This window comes from Arvicanthis niloticus, chromosome 4, assembly GCF_011762505.2.
Source record: "Arvicanthis niloticus isolate mArvNil1 chromosome 4, mArvNil1.pat.X, whole genome shotgun sequence".
NCBI classification, from domain to species: Eukaryota; Metazoa; Chordata; class Mammalia; order Rodentia; family Muridae; genus Arvicanthis; species Arvicanthis niloticus.
In genome coordinates this window covers 39,181,342-39,207,191 of record NC_047661.1, presented here as the reverse complement: position 1 = coordinate 39,207,191, position 25,850 = coordinate 39,181,342, and the positions used below count along the sequence as shown (strand labels likewise).

The 25,850-nt window shown below is 38.4% G+C and overlaps 1 protein-coding gene across 6 annotated transcripts in view; it reads left to right on the top strand.

Moving 5' to 3' along the window:
- The window catches only part of Nbea (neurobeachin), a 518,446-nt gene that overhangs the window by 313,236 nt on the left and 179,360 nt on the right, over nucleotides 1–25,850 (top strand). For all 6 annotated transcript variants that reach the window (XM_076932409.1, XM_076932408.1, XM_076932407.1 and 3 more), the window contains one exon: nucleotides 12,370–12,494. In XM_076932409.1, coding sequence (XP_076788524.1) covers nucleotides 12,370–12,494 — 125 coding nt within the window. The remainder of the gene's footprint in view (nucleotides 1–12,369; nucleotides 12,495–25,850) is intronic.

The window sequence follows — 25,850 nt, the reverse complement described above, 5'->3', positions numbered from 1 at the left end:
GTAGTGATTTTTTTCTTGCCCTTTAACCTTTTCTGATATATTAGATTGGTTTATAAGACTAAACTCTATCTCAGAGAAAGCAGTTGTCAAATTGACGATTTGATGGACTTTTAGATGATTTTAACGTCAGTTTTCATCCATATGAGTGTATGTGCGTATATATGTATATACATAATGCCTGTGTATAACTATACATTTTCTAATGCCCTGTCTAAAGATAGGTTTTATATTGAAAAATTAAAATGTATATTTCAAAACATTCAACATGCTATTTGTAGATCTTAGATGATAAAGAAGGTCAGAGTTGTGACTAGACAGTTGCTACCTGCTCTGCTCTCTGTTGTGCTCAGTGTGGGCAGGTTTTCACATGAATTGTCATTTCTTAAAAAAAAAAAAAAAAATAGTTCTTAGTTGATCAGTGGCCACTCTCATACCTTACTATATAGTCCAGAGAAACCTGGCATGCTTTATTACCATAAAAACAATAAACACAAGCCAATGGCACTCTCTTACTTATCAGGAACCAGTAGTGAGTATTTAAAATAACACTGGAAAATGTGACTAACATCACAAAAAAACAAGCTTAATTTGAATTTAATTGGGTGGACTTAGGTGATGGCTGACGTATCCTCATGTCTCTATAGTAGAATCTGTGTTAGCCTGGGAAGGTATTGATTGGGAAGTTTCTGTTGTATAATTACTTTTTTTGCCAGGAAAAAAAAATTCATGGTGTATTGATCTAGATGTGAGCCTCTGAGCAGCAGCTTCCCTTGGCTAACAGTGAGTGTCATCTTTCAGCCATGATAAATGGTAACACACTGGCTCCACATAATTACCTTGTGGTGAAATGAACCTCCTATCCCCTTCCCCTTCTCAGCACAGAGATATAACAGTCGTCTTCTTCCAAAAGCTGTAATTTACTGAACTAATCATCCTCTTACTAGGGGAAAATCCATGTCCACAAGAGTATGACCTGCGATGGCTAACTGAAACAGAAACATCTTTTAAAATAATGAATGAATTTAAAGACTCCATAGCATGCTGCATTTTTACTACTTCTCAGTTCTAGTCCATGCTTTTCCTGCCTTTTCATTCCTGGTCACTCGGAAATTTTGTACTGGATATAAATCAAAAGAGAAAATGTAGACATGGTTTGCAGTGGGGAAGTGATTTATGAAAATTAACCTATTAAGTTTACAAAATGGCTACATTTTGTAAATACAAAACATTTTATTTAGGTAACACTTGTTTTGAGAAAACCACTGCTTAAAACTCTACTGTATAGAATTTTAAGTCTTAAGCAGCATTTCTATTTTGTAAGTTCTTTCTCTTTGACAGTTATTTCCATCAAACAGCAAGTAAGCCCCCGAGAATGTAAAAATCACACTGTCCCTAGCCATTCCAAAAGACTAAGATATTGCTGGTCACCCTTATGACAAAGAGGCTGAGTGTGTTACCAACTCTCCTTAAGTCTGTGTGACAAAGGTCTGTCCTTTGTGCCCCTGTTTTAATACTGCCCCCTGAGAATGACTTTTATTTGAGTAATGCTATTTAAAGGATGTCTGGCAGTCATCTTAGAGCATTGTAAGACCATGGTGAACAGTTGGTTAAAGGTCATTTTCAGAGATTGTACTTAGTTAAATAAATGTACAAGTTTTCACAAAGGGTCCTGCTTCTCAGTGTACTGTTACAAGCTCCCTCCGAGCCTCTGGGAATACTACGTAAAGCATAGCTGCCTCTGCCTTGAAGGCAATGTATTTTACATTTTCCTTCTCTTCGTTAGTTTTCTCCTCATAATTCTGCTTGTTTCCACAACTGAGCACAAAAGTTTGATTTGATTGTAAATCAGACCCATCATTTTTGACAGTTGGTGGAAACCCTATATAGAGATATGAATGAACACTTAGAATCATTTAGGATCGTTTTTTGATAAGTCTTATTAAAAACCACTAATTTAAAAACAAGACTGAAACACTTCTCCCTTGAATGTAGCCCCAGTTGATAGTTTCTTCCTACCATCATCACAGCTGGCTTCTTGCTGTTCACGGCTAACAAGTGAGATCCATACAGATGAAAACCACCCTGATCCTATGTAGTCATTTCCTGTCACGTTACCAGCCTTAAATTACTTCCATGACCTAGCACTGCTTATCAAGAAAGCCCAGACCCAACTTGTGCATTGAGCTGTGCTGTGCTCCAGGAAAATGATACTTCCTTAAAGCCACCTTGTGAGGGTAGCTCGTCACCACACTGTCATTTTCTAAAGTAACTATTATGTTTGCTCCCTGAGGAAATACTGTCTCTGATCAAGTCATTTATCACTTAAATTCTAGAAATGTGTGCACTAAAGTAAACATAGCTCTTTATTTTAATTGTTAACATATTTTTTAAATGAAACAAAAAGTTATGCTAAAATGCCTCAGGTCAAAGTCTCATTGAGCTCGGGTTTTCTTAAATATTTATTTGTGCAAAATTAGATGGAACGCTGCACTGTAGCTGAATGCTTCAGAGGTCATAGAGCTATAGGGGTTTGATAGAAAACAGCTTTTCTCCTTCCGTTTCTAAATGGTCCCTACTTTGATTACAAGCATTTATTATAATTATCGAGATTAGGCTGTTGTTATAGAATCCTAGTAATGGAACCATTTAGAAGGAATATAATGGCAGTTTATTGGATTCTGCAAAGGAAAAAGAGTCCACAGATAGAGTGGTCTGTTTTGTACGTGGCTCCACTCCTGGCTGAGGACACTCATTATTCCATCTCTGTTCTTTCACTGTGGTAGGTTTTGGTGGCTTAGGGGTGTCATGTTCTCTAATATGTGACCTGACCTTTGGCCTTTCTATGCTTTTTATTGTAAGCCACACATATGTGTATGTTACTATTCACTGTTAATACCTTTGCTATAAAAAATTAAAACAGTTGATGCCCAGTTAGTTCCCACAAAATGTGCACGTAACAGTTTTTTTTTAATATTTTAATTCATTTAGAGACACCCACACAGAAGATATAAGATGGGGAGGGGGGCTAAAATCAGTGGATTAGAGTTCCCTGAGTTTGTAGCTAGCAGAATTTCAGTATATGCAGAAATACAAGAGAACTGATATCTGTACAGAGAAGGGACCATGTTGTCTGTCAGAAATGCCTGTGCTCAGAAGAGGCTTAAGTTCAGAAAAGCCCTTTCTCATGCTGTGAGATACTAGGGAAGCTATGCTAGTGATTTTGGGTGTCCTGAAAATAAATGATTACTGGTCAGCTTCCTTGCCTAATAGGGTCCTGTGAATAATAAGCCTTCAGAAGGTTTTGGTTGGTTTTGTTTTATTTTTGTTGTTGTTTTGTTTGTTTGTTTGTTTGAAAATTACTCTGTTTTTATCAAAGTGATAAAGAAAATATTACTTTTATTTAAATGTTTATCATTTCTGCTGGGTATTTTGTGGTGGTAGCCCCTCCCTCCCTCCCCCACACACACACAACAGGGTGACTCTTTGTAGTACAGGCTTTGAACTTTAAATCCTCCTGCCTGAACCTCCTGAATAGCTGGACTCGCAGGCCTGCCCGGTTAGGCCTAGCCTAAATAGTATTTCTTTGAAGCATTTCAAAATTGGCATTATCTCTTACTTTTTCTGAATCATATTATCAACATACATAGTGTTATTTGGTTGCTGTTATTGCTAAGTAAGTGTGTAAAGTTAGCAGGAGTAGTTGTTTTTTAAACTGACCACCCGACATGTACCAGAGGCTTCAGCTGCCATTCCAGCTTTCTAGAGGCTCTGCCAGACTTCGCGTCTTTGTTGTTCACTTCCTTCTTGAACACGAAAAAGACTGGAGATGTAGTTACAGACCCAGCTTCACTAACACACAGTGCAGGGAAGGAGTGATTCAGAATGATAATGACTCAAAGTCGGATAGAACACTCCATAAGCCCCTTCAGACATGTTAGTCAGCTGCCTTCTGACATAATGGTACGCCTTGTCTTTAAAATAGTGTGTGAGATTTGTATGCTGTACTGCATAAATAATGTGTATGTACTATGTGATGTGTATTTATACACTGCTGTACTGTGTTATATAAATTATATTTAATATAGACACTTTATGAAGTGTATGTAAATTTAAAAAAATGACAAAACTCCAGGCTGTGGTGGTGCATACCTTTAATCCCAGCACTTGTAGGGCAGAGGCAGGCAAATCTAAGTGAGTTTGGGGCCAGCCAGGTCTACAGAGTGAGTTCTAGGACAGAGAACCCTGTCTGAAAAAACAAACAAAAAATAAATAAATAATAGACAAAACATCTCAATCCCAGTAGGGTGGTTCACAGCTGTAATCCCAACACTTGGGAAGCAAAGGTAGAAAGATCGCCAGGATATCAGGACTAACCTCAGCCACATAGTGATTCATAGGGTATCCTGAACTACAATGTGAGCCCTGCCTCAGATGGGGTAGAGTCATGGAATACTGAAATATTTTAAAAGGGTATCTTCTGGCTGCCCTATTATTATAATACTCAAAAACCATAGAAAAGTGAAGTTAGTCTGTTTATAATAAGACTTTATCTGTAGAGATGATGAAGATTTGAAATGCTTCAAAAAAATACTATTTAGGCTAGGCCTGGTGGGGCAGGCCTGCGAGTCCAGCTATTCAGGAGGTTCAGGCAAGAAGATTTAAAGTTCAAAGCCTGTACTAGGTCATTAAGAATCTGTTGTGTTTTACTACACAGCCCTTAGATATAGTTATGTATATGAATTTGTCAAAGAGCTTGTCCATATGACTTGATTGCATTTTTGCGTATAATTGTATGTAGTGGTGCCTTCATTAATGAGGATTGGGTGAGAGTGGACTAGTGCCTGTGTGCAAGGAAAAGGACAGTAACAGTGGTTTGGTAGGAACAATCACAAGCAACGTTTCTCTTCAGTTTTTGATGTGCAAGTCAACGGTTATAAACTTACCTAAAATTGCTAGTATTTGTATGCTGTATAATATCACCAACTTTCTATGGTGATGAAAGGAGCTAATACATTGAGATTTTTACATAGGGCTAATGGTTACTTGGTAGGCATACACCAATACACTTGAAATCTGAGTTGGAAAAGAACCATCTCAAGCAAAATAGAAAAAGGAGGGGGAGAAGAGTTTCATCTGTAGGAATTGTCTTAGAGGCCCAATCCTTTTCTGAGTTCTAAAAACAATATTCTTTTGTTTTCTTATAGGGAATGTATATGTCTTATGGACAAAATTACATGTATGCTAGCTAGTGTCTTATGCTTTTTTGTTACTATGTGATGCATGACATCTTTATTTGCACATTGCTTTGTAAAAATACCAGTTTGTGTGATTACTTAACACTAACCAAAATGGTCCTGATGCAAAACATGAATCCGGAGGATTTTAAATACAAACTCAACTGTGAAAATAGCAGCCCTGAGCTGTTGTGACATATGGAAATGTCAGAAAGGAAATACGAAAGGGTGTCATGTGGATGAGTGGAACGTTCAGCCCACCTGTGGTATTACTGGCATCTTGAGGGACTTCTTCCTTAGGCCACCCTATGATGGGCTAGCCTGGTCTACAAATTGAGTTCCAGGACATCCAGGGATACACAGAAAAACCTGTCTCAAAAAAAGCACAAAAAAGAACAAAAACAAAAAACACAAATACCTGACTTCTCTGAGGAAAACAAAGGGAAAATTAAAAGCAAATTTAAAAAATCAAACATATCAATACTCAGGCTCTATAAGGGGCTTTCTTTTGGCAAACATAAGTCCTGAGGCCTTTGAAATAGTTATTTTAAGGAAAGTATAAAGATTTTTCTCTTAAGTGATTTTTCCTCCTCTTATCAAATAGACATGCCTCCCCTTCACATTGAGAGCAGAGATAAGATCTATCTTACGGGGTGAGTATGAATAACATTCTAATAAGAGGGTTTAAAAAAAATAGATAGATCTCTCCTAAAAATTACTAGATGACATTAACATGAGTTTTCAAAATTCTCTGTGCCTCTCCCATAATTATCAGTGTTCATTCAGGGTGGTTGTCTGTGCTTAGAGGGAGGCAGGAAACAGCTGCCTGCAATGTCAACCTCAGGAGAATTCATTTTCACAATTGCCTTTGCAGTGAGTGTAGCTAGGAGATCAGACTACTACCACACACAGACTTGCTCTACCACTAAGTGCTTGCTTGATCTGGAGAACATCAACCCCTCCTGGCCTCTGTTTCCTTTCTTAGAGGGTTGGGCAATATTGGTGCTTTTCTCATTTGGAGTTGATGAGGACTGAATAAGCTAACATATGTAATGATTAGAGTCCTGCTCATTGGCCTGATGCAGTTACTATTCTAACAACTATTGGATTATACTGAGGTGACAAATAACTCAAGCATCTCAGGGATTTGCACCCAGGTCCAGCAAAGGCCCCCAGGAAGGCTCTGATCACAGAAGCCGCTCTTAACATCTTAAGTACAAGATGACATGTGGAGGGAAAGGGTCATGGCACTCCACCTATTGTCTCTGGGATTCTTGTTTAGAAGTGACTTGCTGTTGGTCACAAGTAACTAGCCAAGAAGTCACATCAGCATGCTTTTCTATGCTCGTATAGAGTTAGGCATGTTGGCAAACTGTCTTCCAGCATTGGACACACTGAGGTGAAGGATTGCTACAAAGTCAAGCAAACTTGAGCTACATAACAAGATCATGTCTCCTTTAAAAAAAGGAAAATGAAAAAAGAAAAGTGGCTGGGAGAAGTACAATCTATAGTGTACCTAAAAGGAGGAAACTATGAAATGTTTATCTTAATAATAAGTTTAAAGAGTATACTATCATTACAAGCTACCCATTTAACTTATATAGTTCAGGTACTCAAGTTAACAGCATACAATACTGAAGTGTATAGTTTAGGGCTTGGGATATAGCTCAGTAATAGAGCACTTGCCTAGCATATGCAAAGCCCTGGCTTTAATCCCTAGGTAGTACCAAAAATAAAGAAGGAAAGAAAAAAAGGAAGGGAGGGAGGGAGGGAGGGAGGGAGGGAGGGAGGGAGGGAAGGAAGGAAGGAAGGAAGGAAGGAAGGAAGGAAGGAAGGAAGGAAGGAAGGAAAGAAAGAAGGAAAGAAAGAAGGAAAGAAGGAAGGAAAGAAGGAAGGAAAGAAGGAAAGACCAACTGACAAATGATGCACACTCCAGGTTTTTGGTTTTGCTTTTGATTGGTTTAGGGTTTTGTTGTTGTTGTTCTGTTTTGATTGTTTTGTTTGTTTCAATTGTGCTGGTGACTTCTTTTTATTTATTCACTTTACATTCTGCTCACTGCCACCTACCAGTCACACCCCCTCCCCTTATACCCCCTCCCCTTGCCCTCTGAGCTTATGGGGGTCCCCCTGGGTATCCCTGAACCCTGACACATCAATTCTCTGTGGGGTTTCACACATCCTCTCCAACTGAGGCCAGACTAGGCAGCCCAGCTAGAAGAACATATCCCACATATAGGCAGCAGCTTTTGGGATAGCCCCTGCTCCAGTTGTTTGGGACCAACATGAAGACCAATGGTCTTTGGTTGGTGGTTCAGTCTCTAAGAGCCCCAAGGATCTAGGTTAGTTGACTCTGTTGGTCTTTCTGTGGAGTTCATATCCCTTTCAGCACCCTCAATTCTTTTCTCTATTTTTCTACTGAAGTCCCCAGGCTCCATCCACTGTTTGACTCTGGGTGCCTGCATCTGAGTTGGCAGCTGGATAGAGCCTCTCATAGGACAGCCATGCTGTACTCCTGTCTGCAAGCATAACAGAGTATCATTAATAGTGTCAGGGATTGGTGCTTGCCCATGGGATGGGTCTCAAGTTGGAACAGTTTTTAGTTGACCATTCCCTCAGTCTCTGTTCCATCCCCCATTCCCGAATTCCTTGTAGACAGGATAAGTTTTGGGTTGAAAGTTTTGTGGATGGGTTGGTGTCCCTGTTGTTTCACTGGGGTTCCTGTCTGGCTACAGGAGGTGGCCTCTTCAGGTTCCATATCCCCATGCTGTGAGTTGCAACTAAGATTATCCCATTGACCCTTATCCCAGGTCTCTCGTGTCCTGGAGATGTCCCCCACCTTCCCAGTCCCAAGTCAGTTGCAGACTTCCATTCATTATCATGGCCCTCTGGTCATCTCTCCTGTTCCTCCCCATACCTAATCCTGGACCCACAACCCATTTCCCTCCCCATTCCCTCCTCACCTAGTTCCCTTCTTCCATCTGCCACTTGTGACCATTTTCCTCTCCCTTCTAAGTGAGAGTCAAGCATTCTTGCTTGTTCTGTCATTCTTGTTTACCTTCTTTGGGTCTGTGGGATGTAGCACAGGTATCCTGTACTTTATGACTAACATCCACTTATAAATGAGTACATACCATGTTTATTCTTTGGGGACTGGGTTACCTTGTTGGGAGCCACAGTGAGCCATGTCAGTATTCGCCATTCCAAGATGGCGCGGACATCGTGTCCTCCCACTAGTAAACAATTAACTGCTCAGCTGCAAAGGCAGAAAGCCCACCAAAGAGTTAGACTGGGGAGTTGGACCAGGTGCAACAGCAATTGCAGATCCGGATTTCAAGCCTTGATGGAGCACAGATGGACCCTGTTTCCCTTGGCGATTTTACTTCTTGAATTTCTTCTGCTTTTTCTTTCTTTCTTAAAGGGTGGGGATAGGCCTGCTTGGTGCAGCCCTATGTTGTGGATTAGTGTTCATGATGGTTGGTCTGTAAATTCAGAGCCCAGCAAAAACGTGACAAGGCCGCTAACACCCAAGCACTTGCAGTCTTGGAGCAAGGATCTCCCCCTGAAATTTGGTTATTAATAATTTAAACAGGGAAAGATGTTGGGAGCCGCAGTGAGCCATGTCAGTATCCGCCATTCCAAGATGGCGCGGACATCGTGTCCTACCACTAGTAAACAATTATCTGCGCAGCTGCAAAGGCAGAAAGCCCGCCAAAGTCACTGGACAATCCCGAGGCGTAATATTGAGTGATGAGTGAACAGCCAATCAGAAGTGAACACGTCACTCTAGGGTGTATTTAAGCTGTGCCTCTTCCTGTCTTTGGCCCTTCCACGTTTTCCACGTTTGCTGATACAGATTAAACCCTCGCTGTGGTAACTACCCGAATTCTGCCTCTCGTGTTTCTCTTCCACGGGTGAAAAGGGGACACGGGAGGTGCGCGCAACATTACCTCATTCAGGATGATATTCTCAAGATCCATCCATTTGCCATGCATGTTCCATTTTTTAATATGCAATCTTTTATTGACATATATTTACCATATCAAGGCATGAATTTCATAAAAATACATTATATAATTTGTACCTCTTCAAGTGATAATTACCAATCTGTCAGATCCATGTTTTTGTTTGATCTGGGCAGGATTAGATGGCTTACACAGAATTCTGGATAATCATGATTACTGTGATATTTGATTATCTTAATTACCGTGCTTTTCACACAAGTGGAAGGCCAGGTGATCATGTGTATATTTAATAAAGTATCTCTTTGTTCTGACTCTAATCTTTTATCTGATCTCTTGAATAATTTTTAGTGCTAAATATCCAACATTTTTGCTTTATCATGTAAATTCAGTCTTCAGTCTGGTTTATGAGAGTAACCCACTCCTTTAAAGAAACTCAAGCACCAAAAAACCAAAAACTAAATGAAATTGAAACTGTAAGCAAGCTTCCAGTTAAATGTGGTTTTTTTTATAAGAGTCACCTTGGTCATGGTGTATCTTTACAGCAGTAGAAGAGTGACTAAGACAGAAGTTGGTGCCAAGAGTGAGATATTGCTGCACCATGCCTGACCATGCTGTTATATGGTAGACTTTGGGAGTTTGGACTAGAAAAGCATTAGGCAGAGCTTACTAGGCCATCCTAGCAGAACATGGAAAACAGTGCTAGAGGCCAGCTCAGGGAGTTTCAGAGAGAAACAGTATTAGTAAGTGACTGAGACCATTCTTGTAATATTGGTAAAGTATGGGAGTGTGTTTTGTCCTTGCCCTAAAAATGTTCCGGAGGCTAGACTGAAGAGTTGGGAATTAATGGTATTGGCAGAGTAGGTTTCAAGACAGCCTAATAGTGTCTGTGTTGCATCATTATAAGGAGCAGGCTGAGCAAGGAAAAATGCAAAATGTAGTTTGAGCAGGGGAGGAACATCAGGAAATACAGTGGAGCTAATTCCAATACTCAAGGAGATAAAAAGTTTAAAGAAAACCCTGTTGGAATGGAGTAAAGGGAGGGGTGACCTTGGGCAAGACTTACCCAGCTAAGCTCCAACTTGTCAAAGGAATTAAAGAAAAAGTTGAAGCTGTGAAGGAAACCACCACCAACAGAAAGCTGGTGCAGATGTATTTGAACAAGAGGCCAAGTTCTAGCCCTATCAAGCAGCAGAGCTTGAGGGCTTCTGCCACTTGGTTTCAACTTTAGGGTCAAGGATACAAGAAAGCAGTTATGGAATCTCCCTCTGTGACTAAGGAAAGCTGCTGTGGCCAGGCATGTGGTAGAGTTATCCTTGCATGGAGGCTCTGTGAGACCACTGTGTGATGCTGTGAAAGTGAAGCCTGGATTGCCATAGAAACCCCAGGATATTGGAGATGTCCAAGTCACAGGATACCTGTTGAGGAAATCTTCCTAACAGCAAGTGGAACCAGCCCAAAAGAAGGAAGTGTATTTCAGTCAACAAAACTGGAAGGAGTTGGAGATCTGAAGATTTGGTGTTTGATATCAGACATGGGAATGCAGAGTTTGGAGCTTGACCAGCTGGTTTTTTGTCTTGTTTTGGTCCAGTATTTTCTGTGTTTCCTTTCCTCCTTTTTGGAATAGCAATGTATGTTCTGTGCCATTGTATGTTGAAGCATGTACTCTGCCTTTTTATTGATTTTATAGCAACTTATATTTATTAGAAAATGGCATGAGTCTCAGAAGAAACTTTGGACTTTTAAACATTATTGACACCATGAAAGACAAGGGGTACTTTTGAAGTTGGAAGTGTGTCACCATGGGTGGGATTTGAGGTTCAAAAGCCCATGTCAGGCACTGTGTTGCTATCTTCTTTTCTGCCTAGGATGTAGCCTGGCTACTACTTCAGCACCTACTCAACATGCTGCTCCCCACCATGATTATAATTGACTATGCCTCTGAAACTTTTTGCAAGCTCCCAATTAAATGCTTTCTTTTATAAGAGTTGTGTTAGTCATGGTGTCTCTTAATGGTAGTAGAACAGTGACTACTATTCTGAAACTGGAATTATAGACAGCAAGTGCTCTAAACCTCTAAGCTATCTCTCTAGCCCCAAGGTATAGATGGTCTGAAGTTGAAATTAATTCATTGACTCCTTGTTGAAAGTATATTTATCCCAGACATGGTATTAGAGATACAAGTAATAAGCAAAACAAAAGTAGCCCCTGCTGTGTTCTCCTGCAGTGAGACATAAAAAGTATATAAAATCTGCTATGAAAGCCTTCTGCATCATATTTTTTTTGAATAGGGCTGCTCACAAAAGTTACAGTATCTTTTTTTTTTTTTTTTTTTTTTTTTTTTTTTTTTTTACTATATCAGACTACATTGTATAAACAGAAGCTGAGGTATTACCACCAGTGTTTATTGGGTTAATTTGAAAGCCAAGTTCCATCAAAAAATCACTGCATTGGACATATACCAAGCGTGTTTCAGTAGTTTCTGAAATGCACTGTGGGTTTTAATAATGGTTCAGCATGCAGAAGACAATGTTATCCAATGATAAGCATAGTTGTTAATGGTTTATATTAGATGAAAGCTGTAAAATCATTTGAGAACTGTTAACATTAGAATAATAATTTACAAAGACAATTACCACATATTGGAAATTTTTGCAACTAATTTGGTATTATTAATAATGGATAAAATTGCACTTTTCTCAGGTTGCTATGGGCAGCAGGGAGTTACTTCAATGAATATTTCAGCACATTATTTTAATCATTTCTCCACCAAATCCACATGGGCAATATTTTATTCTTTTTAATTCAGTCTACTAAGCCACAGTCATTAAATTGCAGACTATTTGTAGTAAGATCTACTCTGTGATTTACAACCTTGTAATAAACTGTATAAGAAAGAAAACTGCCATCAATGCTTGCAGTTTGATATTTTGTTTGTTATTAAACTCACCATGATCAATCTTTTATGTAAAAAAGAAAACAGCCAAGCATATACAATATAAGAGAATACAGCTATTTTAACTTCTGTCTGATTTAAATAGAAATTTTCATACAAACACAGTGCTCTTAATGTTCCAGATACTAATGAAATAACATTTTACATTCTGGGAACAAATAAATTTCTAGTTTGGACTTTTTGTTACTAACATTTAACATCATTTATTTCCCACAACTAGTCAATTGCATGATTTCTGGCGCCTGGATTACTGGGAGGATGATCTTCGTCGAAGGAGAAGATTTGTTCGAAATGCCTTTGGCTCTACACATGCTGAAGCCCTGCTCAAATCTGCAGTAGAGTATGGTGAGTGCCACTGCCTTAGTAACAGAGTCTATCCCGGGTGAGGGGTCTTTGTGATAACAATTGGTTTTTGCAGGGATCTGTAATGTTCACTGAGTTAAGAGTCAGAAGTATTATATTCTGCCTTGCCCTTCAGCACTATCTGGGTCAAATTGATCTCTATATTTCTTAAATTAGATTTATTTAAGAGATTTTAGCTTTCTGTAAGACAGTTAAATCCCCACATCTTGTAGAAACCTAACACTCTTTGGATAACCTAAAACTGTATTAAAATGAACTTCTTTTTAGTGTCTTTCAAATTTTAATGACCACAAGCCATGTAAACAGGCATTGCAGTCCTGAACTAGGGCAGAGGGGTGTATGTGTGTTCATTTTGTTCATTTGTGTATTTTATGTATTTTTCTACTGGGAGCACTGCACAGTCCCTACTGCAAGATCTTTGTATTTATGCATGCGTGTGTGTGTGAGTGTGTGTGTGTGTGTGTGTGTGTGTGTGTGTGCCTGTATATACATACATAGACATATGTATATGTAGACATAGACGATATGTATTTATATATGTGTGTGTGTGAATAATGAATGTGTAACAAATTATCTATTAGTAATCTATTCACATAATATTCCTACCCTATTTTTATAAGCTCCCAAAATTATTAGGCCATGGAGATAGCTCAGTCAGTAAAAGTCTTTCTGAGTTCAGATTTCCAGCACCCATTTAAAAGTTACACCTGCAATCCCAGCATTGCAGAAGCAGACACAGGCAGAGTCCTGAAGTTAACTGGCCAGCAGTCAAAGAGAAACCCTATTTTCCAAAATAAGGTGGAAAATAATCAAGGATGACATCCATGGCATCCCCAAGTACATGCACACACAAAAGTAATCAACAGAGACTTCCGTGTCATCCACATGTGTGTACACACCTGACCACATAGCCACATGCATATATTTGCAAACAAATGCATAGCTAAGCCACCCACATGACACATAAATAGAAAGACAGACAAGACAGACAGACAGACAAACAAGACAATCTTGTTTTGTTCAGCCAATTCAGCTCTCAGGCTTCCAATGGATTCTAATGAAGTTTGGACATGACAGTCATATATTCACAGTGTCATTAACCACCACACAACAATAGAGCTATACCCAAATTTTCCCTTTGAAAATGTTTAATAAAATTATTATCATAGTTTAATAATAAGTGCTACTTAGATTATTGTCTAATAAGTTTCCTTAATTATATTTTCATTTATACATTTAAATTTTTATTACATTTATTGTGTGTATGTGGGCGTGCACCTGTGTATGCATAAATACAGGTACGTTTACATGGTATAGGTCATGTGTGCAGGTAAAAGAGAATCAGGTCTCTCCTTTTGCTATGTGAGCCCTGTGATTAATTTTAGGTTCAGCAGGGTTAATAGCAAACACCTTTATCCACTGAGCCATCTCACCATCTCACCAGCCCTATTTGCCCATTTTAAATGCTCTAATAGGTTTAAGTCTGAATGGTTACATCAGAGTTTCTTGTGTCATCTATCCCAAGGTAATGATAACAAGCACTGTTCGTGTAGTGCATGTTGTCTACTTTTAATCCTAGAGTTATTGCTATGTTCATTTCCACTAGTCTGAGAGTACTTAAGTGCACTATCTATTTTAAACTTTACCACATTTGGTAAATAGTTCTGCAGCATTGTATAGTTTATATCATGTCATGCCTTTCTTGCTCTTAAGGAGGTGAGTGTAAAGTAATACAGATCATTAGCAAATAAACACTGTAGCAAAGGGTTCAGTGCAGCTGTTACCCTAAAAAAATTACGTATTAATTATACAGTAGAAGGAAATATGAAAAATGTTTCAATAAATCATAGGAGTCCTAACTGTAAGGAATTCTTGAATGAACTCTAAAGACCCCCTAAGGATTTTAGCACTATAAGGATTTGAATCCAACTTAAAGTGAGTTGTTACAGTCATGATTCAGAGAAATACTGTGTACTACCTCGTAGGCAGGGTATTCATTCTTCATAGCACCTTGAGCTGGCCTGTACCTCACTATGTGGATGACCCTGACTCGTAGCTGCACCTGCCTCTGTCTCTGCAGAGTTGGGATTAAAGTTGTGGTTTTTATTTACTCTCAGTGTATCTCATCGGAAAGTAGAATGGTCTATGGATACTTTGCAAGAGAGGTTAGGCTAGGTGAAGTTGGTAGTAGTGATAGAAGCTTTCATTCTGTAGAGGCTGCCTTCTGTCCTCTACAGGCTACTTCAGAAGCTTGCTATGAAAATAGCCATTTCGTTTCTGCTTTAAGAAATGGTTCTCTGTGTTTGCTTTGTATCTTTTACCTTAAAAATTCTTTTGAGATGGAGGTTCAAATTTTAGTCACAGAAACTATTGTTGATAAAACTGAACTAAAATAAATAGTACTCCTGTATTGCTTGAAATGGATAAGCTGTGTTAGCAAGCCTTTTGTGTACTACATGGAAATTTAAAATATGTTCTTTTAATTCATTTTAATTGCTAGATGATAAACAGTATTCAGGACCTGTTGTCCCTCTTCTGTTTGGGTCCTCGATGAAAAGAAAGAAGAGTGTTTTCCTTTGACAAGTATTAGGAACAAACATCATAGCTAGACCACAAATATCCAAAACATCTGTACAGTTTTTATGGGAGAGTCACATGATGGTCCCTCTCTAGGATTCAGGTCATAGTGTGGAAAACCAAAGACAATATTGACAGCTCTCCCTCTCTGAACACTCCCAGGGTACACCTTTTCAAGCTTTCATCAGGCCTTATTATCAGTGGACCTCAGGAGGGTTGGCAGTCAGCAAAGGAGCCCAGGACAGGAAAATTGGAAATACTCCAGGGAGGGATGTCTACACACAAGCAAAAGGCAGGTTGCAGACAACCAGGACCCCCACTTCCTCCACCCTGCCTGCCCTCTCACTGCATATGAAGCACTTGCTCAGAAGAAGGAAGTAACTGCCAGTAGTGATTACAGAGCACTTCCTTCAATAAAAATAGATGCTGGGAAACCTAATTAAAAGCAGATTCTGTTTTTTAAAGTTTTATATTCAGAACATCAATATAAAATCAAAACAAAAACCAAAAATATATAAAACTCAACCCATTGTCTGATACACTTCATTAAACACTGAAGTATGTTTCTGTATGCTGAAGTCCAGCAGGGTGCAGACCGACAGCCACCTTGTGGACCTGTGATGCTGGGTCAGCAGGCTAGGGTGCCCTCATAGGACAAAGCTGCAAATCCCTAACCACCACCTAGAACAACTTGAAATAAATCCATTACTTCTTCCTTTGTCAAATAATTGCAATATTTCTACCTCCTTATGATTAAATCCTGTTTTAAATCCTGTCTTTCCATTAGGCTTTGAATATGAACAATCTCTGCCATGGACTTTGGTGAAAACTATTTTTTATTTATCTATTTAGTAGAAATGAGTGTTTCAGGAACCAAATAATGTTTTAGTCATAATTGTTGAAGACTTGTAAACCAAGAAATCCTGTTTCAGTCTTTTTTTGTTGTTGTTGTTTTTTTCGAGACAGGGTTTCTCTGTGTAGTCCTGGCTATCCTGGAACTCACTCTGTAGACCAGGCTGGCCTCAAACTCAGAAATCTGCCTGCCTCTGCCTCCCAAGTGCTGGGATTAAAGGCGTGCACCACCACCACCCGGCTTGTTTCAATCTTTTAAATAGGCAGTGTTTTCTTAGTGGGTAAAGCATACGTGGACTCTGAAGCTCAGCTTGAGTCATGTGTTAGTGTAGGTTGTGACTTTGGAGACTGGGAGCCTCCTGGGGGTAGAAGAGAAGTGAAGGAGAGGCAGTGCACTTCATGTTTAGTGGAAATGTCTTCTGTCACATGATCATTCTTATATCCTAAATCCAGACACACAGTTTTGATTATAATGGAGCTGTACTTCCATGATGGGAAGGACCATTTGCCTGTAGTTCAGATTTCTTAGTATTATTTTTATTTGGAGTTTCAAGCAAAAATTTGAATTCTTACTTTAAATAAGTAAACAATCAGCTAGATATAATTTTAAGGAAACAGAAGACAATGATGTTATTTCATAATGATTTTGAAGGTTTGTTCTCTGATTTTATTATTAAAACTTGTAGTTGATCTTTTTCAGTTGGAAAATAGACTTTGCAGCGATGGAGTTTTTCCTGCTTTTTAGTAACACTAATGAGTTGAATAATTTATGAGGTTGTCCTGTGTAAAAGATTCCTTATGATTTGACACAGTCTCAGTCTCTGGTGTTGGAGTGTGATTAATAAAACCTAGAGGCATTCCTTTTTCTTTTCTTTCTTTTTTTTAGTGTTTAATGTGCTAATTTTGCATGAACTGAATGTGTGATTTAGGTGGGTTTTAATGGTAAAACCTCTTTCAAGTGAAAATTTGATTATCAGGAGTTTTACAAACTATAGCAGTGGAAATACATAAGAAAAATCTTTGAAAACTCATCTTCACATCTGCGTGGCTTATTCTTTGGACAAATTTAGGTATTAGGTAAGCAATTGAAATAGTAGGTTTTAAGTGTCACATAGCAAAGTAAAACCTAGACTCATCAAATCCTGGTATATTCTAGTGTGTGAAGATACTGTCTGACAAAGAATAGGGCAAACTCTGAGTAAGCTTGGCCTCTTTGTTGATTGTCAGTCATCATTTGGGCTTCTGTTTTCCTTCCATAAAATTACAGTGGAGCTACATTTCATCAAAGCCTAAAATCGCAAGTGCTTCATGTCTTGTGATCAAAGACATCATCTTAAATAGGTCTGATCTGGCACTGCGGAAGAGGGTAGGCTGCCTCAGCCTGAGGGAGGGAGAAAAAAAACACAGAGCAAAGATGACAAAGTTAATCAGTCATTTCTTTGGCAATAAATAATAAGCTATGCTGAGAATTGCAAATGAGAACATTCTTAGATTCCTCAGAGATGTGTCTGCTTAACACCTGATTTATCTAAGCTTGTGAAGCCATCAAGTTATGACCTTGATACACAAAAAGCAGCTCTGTAATGAGCTGGAATTAAATTAGCCTGCTGCTGCATGCATGGCTACTGTAATGTGTTACACACAGTCATCAGGAAATAAAGGCACTGAGAGTAGAAAACCACGTTGTGCAGCAATGCAGCCATTGAGAAAAACTATGAAATGACCTGTCTTCATTCTTCCAAGAGTTTGCAATCCTTACAGCATTTTAGAGCCCACTTCTTTCCCATGTAGAAACATGAGCAACATCCTGTGCTTTATTAATTGGATCTCCATGTTTAGAATAAAACTTAGTGGTTTGAATTAGGTTTTGATAACTTCCTGAAAAATTAATGATGCAGTTGTTTTCAGAGAAGGAAAGATTTGCAGTCAGTTGCTTGTCAGCTCTTCTTGATAACACCTCATAAGCTTAGTCTCTTACCCTTGTCTTCACGGATGGCTTTATGGGCTAGTAAAGTGACTTATGAGATTTCCTAAAATGGGTTCATAAAGCTTACAAATTTGCATATAGTACCTCTTCAGACATACATGTTATTTCTCATATCAAAAACTGTTCCAACAAGCTACCTGTTCTCATGTTGAAGTGTCAGACACTTAACGCTGTAAGTTGATCAGAAGTATAAATTTGTGCTAATTGAAAGGCACTGTTGAAGAGTTTCCGTGTGCCACATATGTTCTAGGCGCTGGGTGCTGGAACTGAGCATTTCTGCACTGCAGGAGCACAGGAGACTAGATGTCCAAAGGCACCATATAATAGCTATGACTTATAAACTGCCACAAGAGAAGATTCTGAACTTACCAGATGACCATGGAAGTAAGGATGGAAAGATCAGAAATCACCAAGATGGACAGGAAATAAAATAGAAGAATAGAATAGAAGAATAGAATAGAATAGAATAGAATAGAATAGAATAGAATAGAATAGAATAGAATAGAATAGGATCACCAAGATGGGAAAGCTTAAGGACCTAATGTGGTAGACTCAGTGATTGTGTTAATGACATAAATTCAGAAAGTATTTGTATGTAAAATGAGATATGACTCAGTAGGAAAGAAACTGACGGCCCTGAGCAAGTCTTTGGTTCAGTCTCTAGCTCTGGATATGAAATTATTTTTATGTTAGATATTTAATGTTCTCAGATAAAATAAATGCCAAACCAAACCCAGATTTTTCTATATATCCCATTGGAGCACCCAGGCTTTTGTAGGGCTAGGTGATTAATAAATTTAGTCACTGTATATACACACACAGAGAGACACATAGACATACATATGTACATTTGATGAGGTCTTTGCATGACATTTAACCACATCTTTGATCAGTGATGAAAACCCGATTGAAGAATGAGTTTTCTAAAGAGACATCTTCAACTGTGTCATTTTAAAGATCTGAAAGGAGTTTTTTGTGTTTATACTTTGCTCTACTTAGAGCATCTTGAGATGCTAGAGAGAAAGCAAAGGTAAAATTTGGCTAATGGACTTGCTGCCAAGTGGCAAGGGGAAACAGTTTTCTTCATAAATTTGTTTTATTCCAATTTCTGATTACATCTTCATGTGTAAATCATATGCATAGTATAAACAGATTTGTCTCTTAGTGTATCCATAGTGCAGTGAGCTCCATGAAGGTCATGTGTCATGAAAACATGAGCTGAATTCCTTCAAATCAGTGAGTGGATAGAGTGGGCGTGTGAAGAAAAGGCCAGAAGTACACAGAGTAATGACCCAAAGTGGAGACCAGTACCACAGGAAGGAACAGAGGTTCGTGCTATGGGCAGATGCCATGAAAATGAGTTGAAAGATGTGTGTTTGAGAAAGATCAAACCAAGAGAACTAGGTGACCTAGAAATGGTGGGTGAAGCTAAAGCTCACCCCAGGCACTGCCACACACCATGCTCTGTGTTCACTTGGGCACTGTGGACTGTTTACCTGATAATATCTGGTAACTCTCGCTGCATGTCACCTATAAGGATGCTCTAGTACCAGACAGCTTAGTGTTATTTGTGGGCTGTGTATATTGTGTCACGTATGAAAAGATAATGTGAGGAGTTTTTTTTTTTCAATTTATTTTACTTCTTATACTGGTTTTTATTGTATTTATTTTTGTATTCATTTATTTATTTTTTTAGTTATTTCTTGAGGTACTTGGGTTGGTCCCTGGGCCCATGCATGTTAGAAGCATTCTGCCACTGAGCTACATCTCCAAACTTCTTACATTTTATAAAGTAGAGTTAAGATGGCCTGCATATCATCAGCATCCTAGCTGGGCTTTGTTCCAGTAATAAAGAGGAAGAAGAAGCTAGTTACCATTCTTCCCTCCTTCTGAATGGGTTGCTTTCCTCCCCAAAGCATCATCTCCCTTTTTACCCACGTCTTTACCTCTTTTCTTGAGTCTGAGATACTTGGAGCAAATTTCCCATGCTGTTCTAGGAATTGCTCCACCCTTTCAGTGTGCTTTCATGTCATGTACTTCATTTTATTCCTTTACAAATTTGCTAGGATTCCAGGCTTACATTCTGCTCCTGTCTAGCCTTCTGGGCACAAGAATTAGCAGGCTTCTTTCCTTTCTGAATCCCATCCCCACCTCATCCCTCTCTTTTCTTCTAGGGGAGGACAGTGCTTAAAGGAGGAGGAAATGCCACAGTTCCTCCATTTCAGTACACATATCTCCCATCACTGCTCTCTGCGTTGTATCATAGGGACAGACTCCTGCAGTGAATTCAGACACATAGCTAAGGACACATTGCCCTGACCTGTATGATACTGAGTCCCCCCCCCCCCAAGAGCAATGTTTGCTTTTCCTCAAGTAAAGTGAACCATGTGTCTTTCAACACAACAAAATCCTATTCTAAATAATTATACATCACCCTAACTGCATGACTAGTCACAATTCTAATGAAATCTATCTATTCTAAAATGCATAGAGAGCTAATATGATATATATTGTCAATTTGTCTTTTAAAAGCATAGAATACAGTTTTCTACATTGACTCTTAGATTATTATTAACATTATTATTATTAACACTTTCTTGTTATATTGTGCTTAAGTTCACTTAAATACATAACATTTTCTTGAATCTTTTTAATTGCACCTTTCCGTTTAAAATTCTGTTTATGAGTGTCCCCTTTGTTGGTCTGCTCTAAGAAATATTGCTTACATATGAATATTTTGAATTAGGAATAAATGAAATTCTGTTTTTGCTGTCAGAACCAAATTGTGAAAATGTATTACATGTCTTTGAAAATCAGTATACTCTATTAGCAGGCCTGTCAATATAAAAAGTGCCTCCCATTCCCACCTCCTGCTCTAATAACCTGTGTTACTCTCAGGCAGTTCACATAATCAGAGTATATTGTCAGCTTACTGGGGTTGGGGAAGCATGAAATGAAAATTGCGTTAATATTGATCCAATTCTTTTACTTGCAAGTGTCCTTGGTGTCCTTTTCCTCTGAGCTATAATTGTGGGCGTTAGGTAGCCATTTTCTTCTCTCTTTCTTAAATTCCAGTCAGTCATTACAAACATAACTGATGTGAATAAGGATTTAACACTTGGACTGATCTGTGAACACTGGACCTTAATTAATACCCAGATTGCTAATACTGCATGTGCACTAAACATCAGCAACCTTTTCCTTCGACTGCTCAGAGGACAGCCCACCTGAAGGGATGAGGGATGTCTGCGTGTTCTCCCTTGGTAGACACACAAAGGGTGCACTGCTCCCATTGTATGCAAGGCGAAGATGTGCCTTCCAGTCTGAGTGCCATTTCCAAGTCTTATAATATCTACTTGTGATCACTCACTAAACTCTTTGTCAACAGTAACGAGTTATAGTGGGAGTCCTGTTTAAATAATCTTTGGATGGAAATACCATAGCTAAAAGGCTGATCAGCTTTTACATCGGACTTATTAAACTTACCCAGTGGCCACTCTGTCTTTACATGAAGGCATGTTCTTAACACACAGAAATTTTCTGTTTGGGTGTGAGCAGCTTGTTTCACATTTGGGGACTTCTTTTCAGTGAGGTTTATGCTGATGGGATGAAGCTTCTGGGAAGATTGATCACATATAAGAGGAGGGGAATATGTTTAAGGGTTCCAGTGTCTTTAATGTGTTGTTATAAGTTTTCACCATTGGGATTTCCCTGGGGTGTTTTTGTTCTGTTCTTTTTCCTTTCTTCTTCTTCTTCCTTATTTCTGCCCTCCCTCTATCCCCCCTCATCTCTGTATTCTATTCAGACAGTGGTTCAGTTAAAAAAGAATCTTTCTTTTTATATCTCTTTCATTTTATTTTATTTTATTTTATTAAGAAAAAATATGGTCTGTGTTTAAAATGAAACTCTAAGATTAGTTCTAAAATTGAAATTACTCAGGGAAATATTTGATACTAAGTGACTGGTAAGGCAAATTTTCACATATGTGCCTTTAGCTTTTGTCTCACTTGGGCACTAAGCCCACCACCCAGAGTTGGGAGCAGTCAATTTCCCTGTTCACTGTCCAGTGTTCAGAACTGTATGGTACTCAGTAATGGACTGACACATGCATGTCACCGCATGAGATCATGTAACTGCAGCCAGTGTGATTAGGTAAAAGGTATATAAGGCACATTTATCTTGAATTTTTTTTGGTGGCAGTTTAATAATAGTATGTAGAGCTAAAACAAAATAAACACAAAACAAAAGAAACAATAAAAGGACCATTCTGTAAAGGTATTTATTTCTGACTTGAATTTTAATGAAAAAAATTTTTCTCTTAACATTACCCAAAATATCTATATCATTGGTGTGTTTTTTAAAAAAGATATTTAAGTTTAAAGATTATTAAGTTAAAGAATTTTGTATATATTGACACATTGAACAAGAAAAAAATATTGTGAAAGGATGCATATTTTGAAGATTTCTCTTTTGAAAAGAATGCTCTCATGTGAAGCTAATTTTCAGATGTCTACAAACATTCAAATTTTGCAAGCATACATTTAGGCCAAGTTAGAATTAGGTAAAATTTTCACTCTGCCAACCTCCTACAAAGACCTTCTTCAAAAGATGAAAAAATGCTATGCTAAACTTGTTTTTACTGAGAAATCATAAGGTATTCTCCTTCAAATAACCAAGAGTTTAAATATTCATACTGTTAACATAGCCGAGTAAAAAATTTCAAAAGCATCAGAAATGTTGATGCTGTACTAACTGGCCTGTGATTTCAGCAAGGCTAGAGGCAGTGCTATCACTAACTATTTCAAGGGTGGCCAGGCCTTCCCTGTAACCTCAAGGATAGCTTGGGCAACTTTGTGAGATAATGTATCAAAAATTTTCAAATAGCAAGAAAAGGGGCTAGGAACATAGTTCAATTTTAGTGTTTTCCTAGCATGCACGTGGTTCTAGGTTAAAGCCCTAAACCTCAAAGATGATGATGACGATGAAGACAACAATAAATTTTTAAAAAGTGTGTTCTCATGTAATTTGTTTCATAATAACTCAGTAAATGCAATGAATAAAACAGTATTGGGCAAAGTATTTTTAAATGCTGGCTGTCTGCACTATGTTCTGTTTCACAAGAACTTAACAGCACATGAGCTGCCTATTCTTCTTTGTTCAGGAAACATCTATTCTAGTCGAGCTGGGGGTGCACTGGCTTTGTAATGATTATGAGCAGACTACTTACATAGCATGGTGGAAGGAAATCTCCACAAAGCAGAGCACTGTCAGTAGCTGTGACCAAGCAGTGCACTTAGGATTTCAGGATCAGGCTGGTCTTATTTTAGGTTTATGAACTTCACTTCTGCTCACTTTTTTTTTCTTTCTTCGTATAAATCTTGTCCATCAGTATTGTGAGCGATAAAGCTTTGGTTTAAGTTTAATGAAGTTCAAAATGTAGAAGCATCCACTATCTCATTTCAAGTTTGCAGTAATCCCTTGAGACTTAGGTTGGGAAAATGCTCATTCTCTTCTCTCTCACCGATTGGAAACTAAACTTAAGAAATTGGTGGGGACTTGTTTTAAGGTTTATAATGGGTACAAATGGAAAGAATAAAACATGATTAATAATAAAGTATAATTTCCACATTATGGGAAGACTGAAGGACATGCAAGGAACGTAACTTAATCAATGGTGTACATATATAATTAGTTGGTGAGATATAACAGTATTATTTCTATGTGCTGTCTCAACAAATGTGTGTTCCCACTTTACTCAATTCCTGAAAGAGAAATTAAGTTCCTGTAAGCAAATGAGAATGTGGATCAGTTTTACAGCACTTGTGGGCCTCGAGCATTCACGGGCCTGGGTTCCATGCCGAGGACTGCACCAGAGGAGCTAAGCAAATGGGAGACAGATGCCAGTAAGAAAATCTCCAAGTAAAACGTTTCAAAATAAATGATGTCTCACCCCAGTGACTGCTGCTCTTTTTTAGTATTCACAGTTAACTGTAGAATAATCCATTAAATCAAAATAAACCATGTTATACTTTCCTTTATGGTATTTGTTTATCAATATAAAATAATATAATGATAACAAACTAATTTCCAGATCCTGATTTTTTTTTTAAAGAAATTTGTAGTATCAGCAGAAGCAGGTGTGTATTTTAACTTTTGAGTATTTAAGACAATGAAAACTAAAGTAGTAGTAAGAAAGCTCTGAGGTGCTGGCATATAGTAGCAATGTGGAAGGCATTCTAGTTCGCCTGTGTCTTCACTTCTGAAATACACTTTGTCAGAGCAGAGGCCTTAGCTCAAGTGATGGAGGGCTTGCTCGCATGAATGGCCCCACATTCAATCCCCAGCATGGCCACAACAACAAAGTAAATTAGATAATTATTTACCTTAATTAGAATATACTTAGATTCACTAGTTTTCTGGTTATTAAGAGAAACTTATGAAGGAAAAAAGTGCTACACTGTAACTCTATGATTAAGTCTACAGGTCATGCTTTCCTGTATGTAAAGCATGATAGGAAATGAAGCCATAATTTTACATTGCATTTTGTTCATTCGCAAGCCCATGGTAGTTTTTCTTCTAAAACTTTATATTTCTGTGCCATTCTCATATTTTCTTAGGAAATAAGCAGCCCTGTCTCCTTTGTCTAGTTTTACTTGGTTTTCGTGCTTCTCATTTCAAGTCTAAGGCGCTCTCGCCGTTTGTGGCGTTCGCTCGTTAATTTCTTGATGAATGGCTAAAGAGGCCAAGAAGTGCATTTGGTTCAACATGTCTTCTAAGACAGATGATCTCAAATAAATTCTCCTCTCAATCAGATTTTGATTTGTTAGGTGATAAACCAATTCTTTCTAAGGACAGTGTTTACAAGCCTTGTAATGAGACAGCCCTCTGAGACCTTACCTCCTTTTGCTGTAATGTTGATGGATGAAACCCTAATTCATAAAGGATATTGTGATTGAAAAGCACCTTTAAATCTCATATACTCTAATCTAGACAAATGTTTGTTTCAGTTCCACAAAACTGGTAAGTTCACTGGGTTGCGAGCTGGTAACACTTCAGCGGGGATGATCAGCTGCTCTGTGTGTGGGGACCAATTCCTGTAGCAAATATTGAAAAGATTCAGATGTTTGCTGCTTCAAAGCTAGAAGAAAACAGATGCTAAGCTTGATACACTTCCAGGCTCACCTTTCTTCTATCGCACGTTTTTTTATGGGTAGATTTTTATTGTGATAATGTAGAGCCACATAAATCCGCTCTTTTTTTTTTTTTTTAACATGGTAGTGATATAAGGAAAAACTTGCTTATTTGGCTGACTGAAGCTTAAAGGTTACTTTAATGCAAAGAACTGGGCTCCATTTCACACAAATTAACACAAATGAGTGAGATTCTGAAACATTTGAGGAAATTTTGATTTAGAGCTATTCAGAGATGACTCTTGTGTCGAAGTTCACTCATTCAGGGCTTATCAGTGTTTGCTCCTTACCAGGCAGTGTGCTAAGTGATAGAAATAGAGACAGATATGGAATTCCAGTCATCAAAGTGCCTTCAGGCATCTGTGGAGATAAACATGCAGGCAGCCGCAGTACCTGGTGCCAGATAGCTGCCCTGGAAGATTCCTGAGGAGTAGGGAGAGCATATGAGAAAGAGTTGACAAGTCAGAGAATTATGAGAAGGGGCTTGGTTGACACCTAAACTTCAGCAGGTCGTGTGCACCTACCGAGTGCCAGACCCTACTGCTGCAGAGATGTCATAGTAACATAGTGTAGTGGGCAGGCATAGAAGAGATCCCACCTCCAATAGGTAGCCAAAGATATCGGCTATGATACTGAGGATAGATGTCTGGAGGAAGAGAATTGTGAAGGGCAATCAGAAAGAAGCAAAGGAACAAAAAGGAATACCCCTTCCATTGAGCATAACATCAGCAC